The sequence below is a fragment of the Curcuma longa genome, chromosome 11 (assembly GCF_044706935.1).
Source record: "Curcuma longa cultivar G26 ecotype Majalengka, Jawa Barat chromosome 11, ITB_CL_G26_1.1, whole genome shotgun sequence".
In the NCBI taxonomy this organism is placed as follows: domain Eukaryota; kingdom Viridiplantae; phylum Streptophyta; class Magnoliopsida; order Zingiberales; family Zingiberaceae; genus Curcuma; species Curcuma longa.
In genome coordinates, this window is record NC_133871.1 from 8,514,551 (window position 1) to 8,530,994 (window position 16,444).

The 16,444-nt window shown below is 39.0% G+C and overlaps 3 protein-coding genes across 4 annotated transcripts; 1 reads left to right on the forward strand and 2 right to left on the reverse strand.

Moving 5' to 3' along the window:
* Positions 1–1,853: 1,853 nt before the first annotated feature.
* On the forward strand, positions 1,854–6,211 carry LOC141842375 (calcium-dependent protein kinase 20-like). Of its 2 annotated transcripts, XM_074730585.1 has the most exons (9): positions 1,854–2,062; positions 2,280–2,869; positions 3,445–3,568; positions 3,752–3,895; positions 4,055–4,207; positions 4,711–4,826; positions 4,972–5,139; positions 5,325–5,555; positions 5,720–6,211. In XM_074730585.1, exons 2-9 carry the CDS (start codon positions 2,363–2,365, stop codon positions 5,873–5,875), a joined length of 1,599 nt encoding a protein of 532 aa, XP_074586686.1. In that variant the 5' UTR covers positions 1,854–2,062; positions 2,280–2,362; the 3' UTR covers positions 5,876–6,211. The 2 variants fall into 2 exon arrangements, with proteins under 2 accessions (XP_074586686.1, XP_074586685.1); XM_074730584.1 differs by having other exon boundaries at positions 1,854–2,869.
* A 413-nt stretch (positions 6,212–6,624) lies between these two features.
* Positions 6,625–9,109, reverse strand: LOC141842377 (S-adenosylmethionine synthase). Its single transcript, XM_074730588.1, has 2 exons — positions 9,025–9,109; positions 6,625–8,179 (listed from the first exon to the last, which is right to left on the reverse strand). The coding sequence occupies exon 2, from the start codon at positions 8,166–8,168 to the stop codon at positions 6,981–6,983; it is 1,188 nt and encodes a 395-aa protein (XP_074586689.1). The 5' UTR covers positions 8,169–8,179; positions 9,025–9,109; the 3' UTR covers positions 6,625–6,980.
* A 1,586-nt stretch (positions 9,110–10,695) lies between these two features.
* Positions 10,696–16,178, reverse strand: LOC141842376 (putative protein phosphatase 2C 2). The gene is made up of 4 exons (XM_074730586.1): positions 15,807–16,178; positions 12,212–12,400; positions 11,903–12,138; positions 10,696–11,623 (listed from the first exon to the last, which is right to left on the reverse strand). The coding sequence occupies exons 1-4, from the start codon at positions 16,011–16,013 to the stop codon at positions 11,047–11,049; spliced, it is 1,209 nt and encodes a 402-aa protein (XP_074586687.1). The 5' UTR covers positions 16,014–16,178; the 3' UTR covers positions 10,696–11,046.
* Positions 16,179–16,444: the final 266 nt, after the last annotated feature.

Sequence of the window (16,444 nt, forward strand, 5' to 3'; positions counted from 1 at the left end):
CTGATTGATGGTTGGTTGCGTAGTGTTTCCTTATTGTTTTTGAATTAGTTGTGCATTATTGATTTAATAATTTGTGGCCCATTTCGCGAGTAGTTCTCGCGGAAATGCCCATCTGTCCTCTCGCGATGTGGCCATGAAATCCAACTCAATCTTGCTCGAGGAAGAAAACAAGAGATAGGGAAGATAACAACAAAGAGTTGTGGGATGTCTCATTGTCATTGCCAGGGAAGGGAGGAGGAACTTGCTCATCATCAAATTTTTTAGTAAGGCCTACTTTGGCCCCTACTTGGATCCATGACTTCCTTCCTACTTAGTAATCGAGATTGATTAATTTACCATCGATCGGTTGCTAGCTACGTAGAAGGTAGGCTAGAGATTGCGCGAAATTTATCGTGTTTGAGTATGAGGTGAAGGCACATAGTATTTGTTTTAAGCATGAAAAAAAGTTTGGTCATAACTTGGAGGGGTACTCGTGATACTTAATCTCTAGTTGATCGAAGAGTTCTTAGATAGGACAAAACAAATATGTTCGCGATGGTTAGGTTAACAATCGAGGGTTTTGACAAAGCCATTAAAAGGGAAAGACTTAGGCTCATCTAGGTGGGTACATCGTGAAAGGGTCTAGTTTTAAGGTGTTGGATGCAACCACTAAGGTAGAAGAGATGACTTCCATTGCTACAATGGATAAAGATGCACTTGAGATCCTCTATAGTTCATGTTGTATTAACATAAATGAGTGAGAACAAGAAAAGTAGTGTGTATTTGATAGAATTTTCATATTATTTTACTATAATAACAATTAAATCTTATTCCACTAATATATATAGATATATATATATATCATTGTTCCATCCTAAAAGAGAAAATTGTTCTCCCCATACTTTAATTTATGGGGATAAACATTCATCGTCTCCACCTTCCTCATTCATTAGTCGAGGAGAGAACTCTTTAAGAAGGATGAAGCATGGAGGAGTGAAATTATCAATGAGATGAATCAACTAAGGATAAAGGATTGTAGGAGTTTATGGTTTTGAAGGTATTATCTCAAGTGGTAAGTATAGAGATATGTGTGGTCTGAGATTCCGAGTTCGAGTCCTCTTAAAAAAATATCTTTGTTGACTGAGGTACTATTTCGATTCGAGTCATCTTAGCAACATGTATTTGTTGGATGAGGTGCTGTTTCGGCAATAGACTCTTATCAATATAGTGATTTTCTGATATGGGGTCGTTTCGGCGGTGGACCGATCATTATAAAAAGTTTACCTAATACAATTTTTGAAGGTAAGTTTATTCGTTGTGATCAACTGTAATTTTTTGATTTACCTTCTCACAGATGGTTGTGGGGCCGACCGTATGAGACTGCTGGAGTGACGAATTTTATTTTTATTTTTACAGATGAAGATAAGTTTATTTGAGTAAGTGTTTACACACTTCTAAATAATAAATGGGAAGTAGGAGAAAGTATTGATAGAAGCGGTTTTCAAGAAAATGGAGTTTTTTTAAAATAAAAATAATGATATAGTAGATCCTTTGTAGCAATTAAAATATTAAAGGTAAAATGAAATCTCATTTATTAAAGTGTCATATCACATGAAAATATATTTAAAAAAATTATGAAATCTATCGTGTCATATAGTTTGGAATGACAGATTCTATTTTTTATTATAAAAAAATATAAAAATTTTTTTATTGCAGGTAAACTATATAAAATTAATAGAAATAAAAAATAAACAAGAATGAAATTGATAATAGTTATTAGCAAATCTGATAGAAGCAGAAAAACAAAGGTAGACCTTGTGGTTAAAAATAATTGCGAAGAGGAGAATGGAGATGAGGTAAGGCGTGACAAAAGATTGATTTTTTTATTTCTACCTTCCTCCTCCTCCTCCCTCTTCACCATGCGAAGAGGATGAGGAACGAGAAGAGAGAGAGAAGTCAAAAGAGGGGCAGTTGCTGAAACTGGCTTCGGTGGTCCTCTCCCACCTGGCCTACCGTCTCTGTTCTTGCTGAGTTCCTTGCCAGATGTTGACAAACTGCTCAAAGTTTGCATCTTCCTAAAAAGGTGCTTCTTTATTTGTTGCGATCCTTCGTTTTTACTGCTTGCTCCAGTGATTCTCGCGTTCTGCAACCTTCTTGGGCCCCCGGCGAAGCGACAAATCCGTCTCTAGTTCTGTAACGTGATTTGCCCTTCATCTTTTGGCTTATCTTGTCGAAATTTGACCCAAAGTTCGTGTCTTGCTTTTGCCTTTATTGATTCCCTCGATTTGTTCTCCGAAAAGGTCAATTTTTGGGCTACGTCCTTGAAGGCAAAGCTCCCAAAAGTTCGGATCTTTCGGCTGCTCGCGGAATCGCCTGAATTCTGATGGGAAATTGCTGCGGGGCGCCTGCTGATCCGGAGAAGAGGGGGGCAAGGAGGAAGAAGAAGAAGGAGAAGAAACCGAATCCCTTCTCTATCGAGTACAACCGCGGGCCGACGCCTACCCTCGTCGTCCTCAAGAACCCCACCGGCCGCAACATCGGCAGCCAGTACGAGCTTGGGCAGGAGCTTGGCCGCGGCGAGTTCGGTGTCACCTACCTCTCCACCGACACGTCCACGGGCGAGCGCTTCGCATGCAAGTCCATTTCCAAGAAGAAGCTCCGCACCGCCGTTGACATCGAGGACGTTCGGAGGGAGGTGGAGATCATGAAGCACTTGCCGAGCCACCCCCACGTTGTCAGCCTCAAAGACACCTACGAGGACGAGGCCGCTGTTCACCTCGTCATGGAGCTCTGCGAGGGAGGTGAGCTCTTCGATCGGATCGTTGCCAGGGGGCATTACACTGAGAGGGCGGCCGCTGGTATCATGCGGACCATCATTGAAGTAATTCAGGTGAGTTCTCTCTATCCAAGATATTCCATATTACACACTCAAGATTCTCACTTTAAGATTTTGTTATACTTTTCTTGGCATCTGAATCTTGAAGGACTCCCCAACTTTGTTGGAAACTGGATGAGAACTTTTTTATGTTTTAGTTTCAGATCAACGTAACATGTTCAGATCAGTTCTTGACTATCCCAGTACAATAAAAAGATAATTCTAACCTTTTACAACATTTTCTATGTCGACAAAAAAAATGGAAGGGTAGTTTTAGAATATTTTTGCTCAACATAGCTTATATATTTGTGGCATTATTTTACGATACCGAGTTGTATCAACTTTTCATATATCTAAACTTAGATGAGGCTAGTGTTGTGATTCTTTGATGAATAAATTCTTTTAAATGCTACCTCCATTTCTTCATGTTCTTTATAGCGGGATAGTTTTATTGTTACTGCTGGATTGGGGTTATGTTTTGGCCATGCTCCTTTGTAGTTCGATGTGGTAGTATTGATGGTCGTCACTGTTGTAATTGCTTATGATTAGGGAATATGCTGGCTTGTTTTATTTGCATCATATCCTTACAGGAGTGCCACAAGAATGGGGTTATGCACCGAGATCTTAAGCCTGAGAACTTCTTGTTCGGGAACAAAAGGGAAAATGCCCCATTGAAGGCGATTGACTTTGGTTTGTCTGTGTTTTTCAGACATGGTAAGTTGGTCAAGGATGGTTTGTTCTTGTGTATTATCTTAAGTTGTTAAAAGCAATGATTCATGTGATTCTTATTTTTAGTTGATGTCCACTTGCTACTCACAATGACTCCTCGAGGAAAATGGTCTTAAGACACAAGTCGTCTAGTTAATTTTCAATTGTAATAGTCTTCTTTTTCCCCAGGTGAGCGCTTCAATGAAATTGTTGGCAGTCCGTATTACATGGCACCTGAGGTTCTAAAGCGAAATTATGGCCCTGAAATCGATGTCTGGAGTGCGGGTGTTATCCTATACATCCTTCTTTGTGGTGTGCCTCCATTTTGGGCAGGTAATTTTCCATCGTAAATTAATAAAACCATTTTGAACTGCAACTTTATGTTCTTAAATGAATTTTAACTTCTTGCCAAGTCCATCCAAAAACTGAGATGTATGCATCTTGTATGCTTCTAAGAATTAGGCAGTCACACAATTCCTTCTTTCAATGCAGAGACTGAACAAGGTGTTGCACAGGCAATTCTTTATTCTGTTGTAGATTTTAAAAGAGAGCCATGGCCAATGGTCTCTGATAGTGCTAAAGATCTTGTGAGGCATATGCTCGAACCAGATCCAAAGAAGAGGTTGACGGCTCAGCAAGTTTTTGGTAACTTTTAGCTCCTTGCTACACTTTTTTTGTTTTGTTTTTGTTTTTACTTTTAGAACTTGTATCTTGGATCTGTTATCATAACTAGTTATATGTCCATAATATATATAGATTTCTAATCTTATGTTTTTCTTCTGTGAAGCAACTGATTTATCATGTTCTCTCTCAAGTACTGGTTCTGTTAGTTTCTCCATATGATCATGCGTGCTTTGTAAGAGTAAAGAAACTTATTCTCATTGAAAATGATGTTTTACTCGTTGAGTCAGTATAATGCATGTTCCATCATTCTATTATGTCTAAAGGAGCCAGTCATCAGTTTGAAACTCGTCTTCACTGATAGCGCCTTGCTTACATATAGAACATCAACAAGAAGTTATGTTCTTCTGTTTTTCTTGCATACATCTCAAAAAATGGTTCTATCATATTCTTTTATAATATAACCAATTTAGTTATATAGAATGTACTTAATCTATGAATTTCACATTGTATATCTGATTTTGCAGATCATACATGGCTGCAGAATGCAAGTAAAGCTCCTAATGTTAATCTAGGTGAAACCGTACGAGCAAGACTTCAGCAGTTCTCTGGGATGAACAAACTTAAAAAGAAAGCTCTACGGGTAAGAGATAGGAGTGTTCATGCTTGCAGTGATCATAGCCCAACACTCTTGAGGGCATGCAACTTTTGATTTTGATTATCTATGTGAATGAGTAATTTGTTGATCAGTGAATTATATTGCACAATAAGTCTGCTCTTTCTTACAGGTTGTGGCTGAATACCTCTCTGTCGAGGAAGTTGCAGACATAAAGGAAATGTTTGGCAAGATGGACATTAATCAAGATGGGAAACTATCCTTTGAGGAGCTGAAACTTGGTTTGCATAAGCTCGGTCACCAGATTCCAGATTCGGACGTCCAGATATTAATGGAAGCAGTAAGTACTTAGCTGAACATCTTATTGTTATTCATAGTGTTCATAATTTTCTCAATTTCTGTTGGGACACAAGGAGCAGGATTGTGTTCGTGGAAAATATCATGCCATACTTAACTGCCTCTCTTATTCGATTAGTGAAAACATAATATTTAAGACGCTCACGACTGAGATCTTGTCGATGACAGGCTGATGTCACTGGAAGTGGCACCTTAGACTACGGAGAATTTGTTGCTGTATCAATCCACTTGCGCAAGATTGGAAACGATGAACACCTGCACAAAGCCTTCTCATACTTTGATCTGAACAAGAGTGGATACATAGAAATTGAAGAACTCAGTGATTCCTTAGCTGACGACTTGGGTCCAAACCGAGACGAAGTTATTAATGCAATCATCCATGATGTCGACACAGACAAGGTCAGCAATTTAAGTCTTCTGTCCGTGAACCATTTATCTGCTTTGCTTTTCTCACTTCCTCTCTCAAGATATACTTTTGTCTGCGGGCATCAATAGTCTACGAAAATATGGCTGCGTTTGCAATTATAACAACATCAGCTGACGATGGACGTCTTTCATCACAGGATGGAAGAATAAGTTACGAGGAATTTGCAGCAATGATGAAAGCAGGCACCGATTGGAGGAAGGCGTCAAGGCAGTACTCGAGGGAGCGGTTCAGTAACCTCAGCTCGCGGTTGATGAAGGATGGATCTTTGCAGCTGATAAGTGGGGGGAGATAAAACCGAACAAGAACAAGCACAACTGCACATTTGAAATTGTTAATCCTTGTGCTTTTTATGGTTCCAAATTATTCTTCATAGCTGTACTTGTCTTCACCACATCAACATCTCCTCGATGTAGAATTTACGAGGAACATAGAGATAAGGTATTCCGACGGAGGATTGCTATGTACATAAGGAACACCATTAGGGGAATCGAAATTACCGGTTTTATGTGCATCTTTCAATTGACTGAGCTGAAAAGTTGATTGCTTTTCTGACTAAGAGCTGTTTCTTGTGTTGAATGAGCTGGATGTACATTTCACTCAAATGCCAATGTAATGGCTGATACTTTCATTTGTGTGTTTTATCTTCATGGTGCTCTTACACCCTTTGTACATCATTTTCTTTTATGATATTGCGATATTGGATCAAAGGTCTTTCACCACACTCACTAATAGATCCATGGCATGTTAAAGGTCTTACTTAGTCTATTTATTACCTTTACCGTGTTCTAGTTCCCCCCTCTTTCTTCCCCAAACATAAGAAATTACGCATGTGGCATTCATAGTTATAGATATAGATGAATTATTCTTTGCTAAATGATGGAGCACATGTCTTGTTCTTGGCTTCTAGCCCCTAGTTGCTGTTTGCATGATTGAGCCACTATCTACAATAATACCCTACAATAAATACTTAGCTAGTGCTGATGTCCAAGTGCACCATTCTACAATTAATGCACTGGTAGCAATAGAGTGTGACATGTCCCCTAAGCTTAAAGGTAAACATTGCCTTTGAGATTGAGTACATGGAATGCAGCATACAATGGCCATTTTGCTAAACTTCACAAAGTACAATATCAAATTCCATGGTTAAACTCCAACGCTCTGCTCCTTCAACCAGTTTATAGTAGAACTGTAACCCGGACCCTTCCACTTTTAAAGTTTCAGCAAGCACCAACAGGTAACAACATTTTAATGCAGGAAACAGAAACAAAAAATAATAATAATAATAATAATAATAATAATAGCGTATGGATGGTAGATCATACTGCCATGTTAAGGGAAAACTAAAGCAGACGATGATTCTCTGATGTAATCATCAGTGACTTCTAGGAGGTAGATGTTTAGGCAGCAGGCTTCTCCCATTTGAGGGGCTTGATCGCCTCCCAGGTGAAGTCAGGGTCGTCCCTTCCAAAGTGACCATAGGCGGCGGTCTTGAGGAATCGGTTGCCGCCCTTCTTCAAGTCCAGATTGATGGTGATCATTCCAGGCCTGAAATCAAAGTTCTCCTTCACAATCTTCAGGATCTCCTTGTCGGGGATCTTGCCAGTGCCGTAGGTGTCTACGAACACTGATAGGGGATCGGGGACACCAATTGCGTAGGAGACTTGCACAATGCAACGGCGTGCGAGGCCATTTGCCACAATGCTCTTGGCTGCTTGCCTAACAATATATGCACCACTGCGATCGACCTTGGTAGGGTCCTTGCCTGAGAAGGCACCACCACCGTGAGCTCCCCAACCACCATAAGTGTCGATGATGATCTTGCGGCCAGTCAGCCCAGCATCACCATGAGGGCCACCGATGACAAAGCGTCCTGATGGGTTGAGATGGAAAATGGTCTTCTCGTCGAGGTATTTCTCAGGGATGACTGGCTTGATGACATGCTCCTTAAGGTCTGCAGCAATCTCATCATTAGTTACAGTCTCATCGTGCTGGGTGGAGATCAGCACAGTGTGGACCCGAAGGGGAACCATGGCGCCATTGTCATTTTGATACTCGACTGTAACTTGGGTTTTCCCATCGGGCCTTAGCCAAGGGCAGGTGCCATTCTTGCGGACTTCGGTGAGGCGTGCACCGAGCTTGGTGGCAAGAACATGGCTGAGGGGCATCAACTCAGGGGTCTCATCTGTTGCATAACCAAACATGTGACCCTGGTCACCAGCTCCGATCTCCTCAGGGCGCTTGGTGAAGTGTCCATGGACACCTTGGGCGATGTCAGGTGATTGTTGCTCGATGTTAACTAGCACTTTGCAGTGATCCGCATCCAGGCCAACATCATCCGACACAAAGCCTATCGAACGGCATGTCTCCCGAACGATCTTTTCATAGTCAATATTGCCTTTGGTTGTGATTTCCCCAAAGACCATGACCATATTGGTTTTGGTGCATGTCTCACATGCAACTTTGCTATCAGGATCTTGTGCCAAGCAGGCATCAAGGATAGCATCAGAGATCTGGTCACACAATTTGTCGGGATGCCCCTCGTTCACAGATTCAGAGGTGAAAAGGAAGGTGTCGATTTGGGCCATTCTTCTCTAACCTACAACATCAAAATGAAATAAACATGTCCCTTAGAAGATTATACATGTTCTTTGCATAATTATCAAAGGCTAGACATTTGAAAAGGAAATTTATAGAAAGGAATAGAAGATAAAGAATCCTCAATAGTGAAACATAGAGCAATTAATAAGTATATGTTCCAAGAATGGAGCAACCAAAATGAAAAAGGATAACTAAAAACCAAACTGAAAAGATAACAATGGCTTTTTCAGAAATAGAAGAACATATATGTCTAAAACTTGTTACATCCATGTGTAAAGGACTAGGAAAAGACAGCAAGCATATATTTGCAGATCAAGTCTTCTAATAGATAGCTATATTGCAGGAATAATTGAATCCTTTTCTCCGCGACCTAAACTCCAGCGGAAGTTTTAGATCTGCGTGCCAAAATATACAGATCTGACCAGTTAAGGGGTGTATCTAACAGTATTATTTTATATGAAAGATGTTTGCATCAGATAGATCGCAGCCAAATTAGAACGGATATCTTCCAAGCGAAACAGTCAAGATAGATCTGACCCTGCAGATCGACAAAGAAACAAAAAAACTCCATTCTAAACTGATGTATTCAACCCCAATAAGGTCGAGATCAAGTTTTCCCGAGATTCTCTAACGAGATTTGAGCATGAATGGCAAAGAAAAAAAACAGATCTGGCCATTTCCACCAAGGAGTAGCGCCCCAGAACGAATCAACAATCTCCGAAAGAACAACTCCAGAAGCAAGCAACAATTTAGAAAAGAAACAGAATGAAACCATTCGAAGCAGATCCAGATCTGCAGACAACGCGTAACAAAGATAAAAGGGGAAAAGATTTGAAAAAGCACCTTGTCCGGGAGACGATTTGGGAGCGTTTGATATCGAGATCGACCCCTTTCACGCCTTCTTCCACTCCCCTTCGCCCCTTATTTATAGCCCGACCTGGCTCACGCGGATCACCCAACGCGTTCTGATTTCAGTGCTGGGACCCACACAATAAGGAAGCATAAACACTGGTACGCGGTGAGTATGTTTTCAACGGGTAGATTAAAGATATACAGTCTTTTCTCGAATTTAGATCAAATGTTTCATGTGCCAACAATTCGTTACTCCAGAAATATACCTCTACTCTCAAAGGAGCGACGGATGTGTTTCTCCAATCATAAGACTGGTAAGAAATAGGCACGTGTAAAAGAATTTCATAGATCCGTTGTGCCAGGGTAGCCATCGAATCGCGATGGATCCGACGGCCCAGATCTTCAGCGGTGGGTGACAAAGTTGACCACGGTAGATCCACCAACCGCGTTGGGGACCACCTGACGTGGCACTTATGTATTTTTACTAGATTATCCATAAAATAAGTGAAAATAATTAGTTAATTTAGCAAAATATGCCTTTGCCATTTTTAAAATATAAATTATTTTATTTATAAAATACATTAATATTCTAGTTAAAATAAACATCAATTTAAAAAAAAACAAATAGGATAGTGTTTCCCACATGAAATTGAAGTATTAAACACATTTAACTTGTTTTAAATGATGTAGAGTCTAAGCCGATTGAATTGGAAGAGATATTGAACTAATCCACCCTTAATCAAGTCAACCCTTGGGACATGCTAATGTTATGGTCAAAGTCAAAAAATGCCGCTTAGTGGGGGTAAGTTAATTGTCAATTTAATTGGACAAATGGCATGCCAACTTAAGCACTAATTGTCAATTTAATTGGACATCCATGGTTAGATTATCAATTTGAAACTTTCAACTAGAAACAAAGAAAGGTTGGAGATTATTGTTGACTAATCAAAAATAAATAAATAAATATGTGGTGTTTCGTTAATTCATGAGGAGTTTAGTGAGTCACTAAATATTTGATTATAATGTATGAATATGAATGGACATGGATGATTTGGGTAGGTGAAATTTTTGGTGGTGGCATTTAAAAATTGGAATTTTTTAAATTGGATTTGGTTTTTATTTGTCTCATTTATTTTTGTTGGTAATCGGCTACCTACCACTCGCCTAACTTGATTATAATTATAAGAATAAGCGGTAAAAAATGTAAATCATTTCAGTAAAAAGTGAAATTTATCACCTCAGCGGTCCCACACGATCGATTCCATAACTATCTATAAAGAGATGCCGACGATCAACCCCACGACCATATATGACGAGGTAAATCGAGAAGTTACAATTAGCTAACTGTACAACCATCTATGAAGAGATAAATCGAGAAGTCGACTACACGGTCTACACGATCAACCCACGACCATCTACGAGAAGGTAAATCGAGAAACTACAATTGATCACTATGGGAAGAATATTACTTCGACTTCGTTGAGATTCGACCATTATTCATTTTAATAAATCGGTCCCATACTAATTAATCAACTCAACCATATCCCTATAACGTAAAAAATGCAAATCATAAAATTGGATCTAGTGGCATGCATGATAGCATAAGTTTATAAATTAAATGGATCAGATCATAACATTTATGACAAAAAAAAAGAAGGTAGATTGTCTTTGGATTTGATGTTCTAATATATTTCCTCATCTGCCAATGCAGACAAACAGAATACGTCAAACTCACTAAAAAATGAAGATTAAGTCTGCTAATACACTTACTCGGCCATAAAAAATGAGTCAATCTGGTGCATCATCCCTAGTTTAATATTATGTACAGAGAAAAGTGAGAAAACACTCTAAAATTATTACCATCAAAATAATGGACGACTGAAAAAAAAAACTACAAAAATGGTTGGCTGCTCCATGCCCACTCTAATTCACCAGCCGAAATAGGATCACAGAGAATGTTTCAGCATTTTGTGGTGCATTCCAGTTGAGTTATCTACAAGGATCTTGGAAGTTTCAACTCCTGCCATTTTTACCCAACCAGCTCTTGAGATTACAAAGGGCGTCGATTGACAAGCTTTTGCAACACCTAAATTTGCACAACTGCGGTTGGTCCCCTTGTGGCATGGAGTATTCGTCCGAGAAACACACGACGATCACTGTGAGATTGTCAAATGTCTTCAGCCTTAGTGCCTCCGAGACTAGCTCTCTGGCACACAGCTCAGGGTTGTCGTGCCGCCTCAGTCCCTTGCTCACTATGTTGACGGCGTGCTGGCTCGACATCACATCCCATATGCCGTCGCATCCGATAATTAGGAACTCATCATCTTCTGAGAGAAGAGCATGCCTGAACTCGGGCTCTGCAATGAGAGGCGAAGGAGAGCCTCGAGGCTCTTTGATGTCCCAGTCTCCCAAGGCGCGGGTGAGGGAGAGCACACCGTTGAGGTAACCACCATGGATGTAACCACCAGAAGTCTCGATCCTCTGGCGCTCAACTGCATTTGTGGGTCTGTGATCTTGCGACATTTCAACTGCTTCACCTTTTCTACATAGAACAGCTCGGCAATCCCCGGCATTGGCGACCATGAGAAGCCTGTGGAAAAAGAGCTAATAAATGGAAATCTCTGATTGAAAGAGAGCATATCTTCAATTTAATTGATATAATAGAATTCTTCATTCCAATTGAACATTGGATCAAATTCAATAGGAGATAAAAAGTTGCTGGAGAAGTAAAATTATGACTCATGTATATCTATAAATCTGATATAAAACCACCACACAAGAAAGAAAATTATCATAAACTGCCTTTTAACACCCACACTTTACACTACTACATCAAAGACCCATTGTGATTGCTTCCAGAATTACATACCTGCCAAACACCAGTGCTATAAGTGCTGTAGTTCCAGAAGAACTGCTAATAGTACACTCATCAGCCAAAGCAAGGTCAGCAAGCTGGAATGCACTTTTGATTGAGTTCTCAACTGATTTCATGAAATCCTCATCAGGTTCATCTGCATGCGGAAAGCCAGCATCTTCAAATAAAAACCTAATGGCATGACGTTTAATATAGGCGGATGCATCTGGACCTCCATGGCCATCAAATATCTGTGCAAGCAAGGTTTTTCTTATCTGCAGCAATATAATTAAGGCCATTTACCAAGTGAAGTTATATGGTTACCCCATAGAAGGCGCTAGGTGTTGGGCATCTAAGCATAGAGCCCAGATTTTCTAAGAGATCATCAATGCGAATGTGTTCATCTTCCATGTATCTCCTAGGTCCGACATTAGCAAAGCTACCAGAACGAAGGTTAGGAATGAATTGATGTGATCTAACGGGATCGACTGCAACAAGTGATGATCTTGTGCCCTGAGTCAAAATCAGAGCAAAAGAATTGCAGAACTCATTAATTGAGCACAAACTTCTTTTGGGAACCAAAGCAATCATGTCATTTATAACAAAATTGGCTAGATCAATACATGCAACAACAGATAACCAGAAGCAAAATGCATCCAATTCAAAGAAGAACCAAATGAATAACCAGAAAAGGTAATATATGAATCAAATGTCATTCTATAGGATTTTGACTGGGTCTTCAGCGACCTAACACAGTATTAGTTTTCAAAGATATGTCTTCAACAGCAAGATTGACAGGACAAGAAAATCCTAAATAATATGTTTTTATGTCATTGTAACCTACCGGCAAAGAGAAAGGTTCTCAATAAAGGAAAGACATTATATTATTACAATCATATCCAGCTTCGGCGAAGCTCACATCAATACAAGCGCGATTACAGAATGAATGATCCTCATGTCCAGTGATTGATTATGTTATGGTCATTTATCATGAATGCAATAAGGCAATAAAAGAGAAAATTGAGAATATTTCTATAAAAGAACTCTGCAATAGATCCAAACAATATCAATTTCCTTTACTCTTAATTTTGAGCTACTTGACCACAATAAGCAGCCACCAAAGGTCAATGGATTTTAATTGTAATAGTATACGACAAACATGCTGGATTACAAGAAATACAAAGAATTATTCCAAAAAAAATAATAAATGAAGTAAATTTAAGCTTGCGACTCTGAAGGCAAGAAAGAACAACATAAATAATTAATGAGCAACAAATAGGAAAAAGTAACTAGCAATTAATGTCGAAGAAAACAGAAAGATCAAAAGCAACATACTGAAACATAAAAGCTGCATTGATACTGTTGTCTGAATATAATGAGGTGGTCCCATGTGGGTTCAATTTGTCATTTAAGTTACTTGATGGTATGGTGAGAAATGCTTTGTCTTAATAACATAAAATAAGGCAAGCAAATAATGTGCACTTTTCAATCATATAATGTCCCTTCAGGTGTTCCTAAAGCACGATTATGTCATTGTTACTTCAGGGACAAGTTGTTACTTTCCAAGAATAGACACTTCAGAACAATTAATCAAGTATATTACGTGATTTATTTTCTGATATCATATAATTTACCAGGCTTGGACTCTGAAGGTTATTAAATTTCTTTTGTAGGTAAAATAGAATTGTATATGCATGGAACTGTATATAATTGGAAATGTTTTTAATGAATCCTAAAGTTGAAAGTTCATGTTTGGACAGCTGAATTCTTTTGAATAAAAACCATAAATTAGAATCACTACTAGCACCCTGTTATTTCTAGTCAAAATTAAATGCCTAGAAATTGCAAAAATTAAATAGGATGGGAGCAAAATCCATCCAACTCTAATAATTCATTAAATTTAACATGCAGCCCCTGTATGCGATGTGTAAGAAGTTTACATACCACAAACTGAGATAAATGACTCAACTGGTTAAAACTTAAGATTATAATGACGGACCCTAAAAAAGTTTTCAAACTAGGTAACAGACCATATATACACGGTGAAGCCACAAGATAACCCACTAGCAGTATGCAAACATATAGGCAGGTGCATATGCACCTCTATGGGAGGTGTACGAATTTCTTCTTATCTATTTTTGTATTGGGTCTCAATCAGCAGTCATGCCTTTCATGTCATTCATTTCATTTATCATTCATATAATTCATGGGAAGAGGAAAGGTCCTGTTCTGTTAGTAAAATGTTATTTAACAAGGATTATACTGGCAACAAGGAAGAATGTTATCTATGACAGTATGCATAAATCCACATCTAACACAAAATAGCTCAAATTAACCAATTAAATCAATCCATGTAGAAATGTTTACTTAATACATCACATTTTAGTCAATCTAAGTAATCTGTAGTTCCATTCAGAAAAACTTCCCAAATGAACTTGAGCAGTCATATAAGATAATATGCATACAATATGTGTTAGTTAACCAAAGCAAATGCGATAAAAGAACATTCACATTCACATTCACATAACCTAAGCAATCATGTTATTTGTAAGTTTATTCGGATGAAACCATTTTGACCAAATCACTATTAGATTGAACTTCAACTTGGATATTAACTATAAATGATATGCTTGTCTTGCATAATCCTTGTACAGCTCCCATAAGGTGAGTGCAAACTTGTTTAAGTCATCCATGGTAAAATAAGTTCTTTCATCGCTTACACCCATGTGGCAGCATAAACACCCTATATGACTGCTTTCTTGAACAATCAAAAAAATTAATTGCGTTCCACAGAACCTGAATTCAATGCACCTTCAATCAGCTAACAAGAACCAGGGATGGCAACAACATGGTAACACTATATTCAGGGGAACATTGCATGTTAACCTTTGGGCTTTCCAAATTCCCAATAAATATATAGGAAAAAATTGCATGTTTGAGTTTTAATAGGAAAACTCTAATGGATGTGATTGACCATCGCATGTGATTTCTCTTTCAGAATATTCAGATTAGTAACACATACCAATGTTATTCCTGATTACCTATACCAGCAATAACCAATAAACATGCAATGTTATCTAATCTGATCTCGGTTAGAAAATAACATTGTCTATTTCCGGCACTACAACTAGAAATTTCCATGAAATAAATAATGGGCCGGTGATATACAATGGCAGTCTAAAAGATTATTTCACTATAATCAATTGAACACCAATTTCTAGCCTTATTATCAAATATATCCTCAAGGAAATCTAGGAAGGTTATTATAACAAAATAAACATTATAAATTGATACCAAATATTTGGGTCATTACATATTCATAACTAAACAACAAAAGGCTCATCCATCAATGTCAACCGCACATGCATAGAATCTGCCTGAAAAATAAAAAGTTCATATAATCGAATGAGAGTGTACGAATTCAAAGACATGATAGCGCTAGATTACCTACAAAGCAATATTAAGTTGTAGCTAAACAAACGAATTCACACAACATATACTGTGCAGCTTTACATACTGTAACTCCAGCATTCCTAGTATGTTATAGTTAACATGTCTGAGTTCTGTACAACCAGTCTCAATAATTTTGGGGGGAAAAAAATCAAAAATCAATATGAAAAAACAACCACGTTTCAACTTCAAGTGCATGTTTATATTTCATTTACAAAAAAGGGCAATTTATAATTAGTGTTAATTTCCAGACTTCGGCATAGCCAAAAGAAATATCCAAATATACTTAACCAAACACAGATTAATAAAAAAATTCTTACTACTATTCTCAAGATCGTGCACGAACTGAAGAAATTTAACTGAATCGACAAATAAAGGAACTTATTTTCACAACAAAAGAGCTCATAACTACATGAAAGAGTCGGCTACAAATCTAGCGGAAAAAAAAAATTCAAAAACCAAATCTCACCATATCCGAAACCGCAAGATCGGCATCCGCACCATCTGCTCCCCCCTCTTCCTGTCGAACCTCCGAAGACGGATGCCCCAAGGTCAACGCGACATCCGCAGCTGCGGCGGACACTTCGGCAACCTCCTCTACGACTCCGGACCCGCATCGGCACTGCACGACGGGGACCGGCAAGTTTGAGGGCACAAACTCCGCCTCCACCAGCATCTCCAACCAAGACCACACTTCCTCTTCTTCACCAATCGTATCGCTCCCTCACCCTCGAAAGCCTGCTGCCTTTGCGCGACGCCGGATCAAAGAACTGGAGAGGAAATTTGGGGGCTTTCCTTTTTCTTTGACCACCGCGTGGATTCCCAAATTCGCAGCGCGACGGCGTCGTCAAATGGCCGTCACCGTTCACAAGCGACGTTAAGGGAAGACCACGTGGAGGACGAGGCACACGTGAGTGCTTTAATAATCGCGCGCCGTAGGATGGCGATCGCACGGATGGAATTGCCCCATCTGTTGCCCACCTCTCCGCTTGAGTTACACTGACCGTCCGATCAAACCGGCCAGAGAATCAAATCATCTCGTCCTACGGCTTTAATTTTATGGAAATAAGGGCATTTTTTTAACATGCCCCCAGTAACTAATACATT

Bases quoted from the DNA above. Each gene is read 5' to 3' on its own strand.
- LOC141842375 (XM_074730584.1), top strand. From the start codon at position 2,363: ATGGGAAATTGCTGCGGGGCGCCTGCTGATCCGGAGAAGAGGGGGGCA. The intron at 3,569-3,751 runs GTAAGTTGGTCA...CTTTTTCCCCAG, and splicing joins GTCTGTGTTTTTCAGACATG to GTGAGCGCTTCAATGAAATT. The intron at 4,827-4,971 runs GTAAGAGATAGG...TCTTTCTTACAG, and splicing joins TTAAAAAGAAAGCTCTACGG to GTTGTGGCTGAATACCTCTC.
- LOC141842377 (XM_074730588.1), bottom strand. From the start codon at position 8,168: ATGGCCCAAATCGACACCTTCCTTTTCACCTCTGAATCTGTGAACGAG.
- LOC141842376 (XM_074730586.1), bottom strand. From the start codon at position 16,013: ATGCTGGTGGAGGCGGAGTTTGTGCCCTCAAACTTGCCGGTCCCCGTC. The intron at 12,401-15,806 runs GTGAGATTTGGT...ATTTTGACTCAG, and splicing joins ATCTTGCGGTTTCGGATATG to GGCACAAGATCATCACTTGT. The intron at 11,624-11,902 runs GTATGTAATTCT...CTTTTTCCACAG, and splicing joins ATAGCACTGGTGTTTGGCAG to GCTTCTCATGGTCGCCAATG.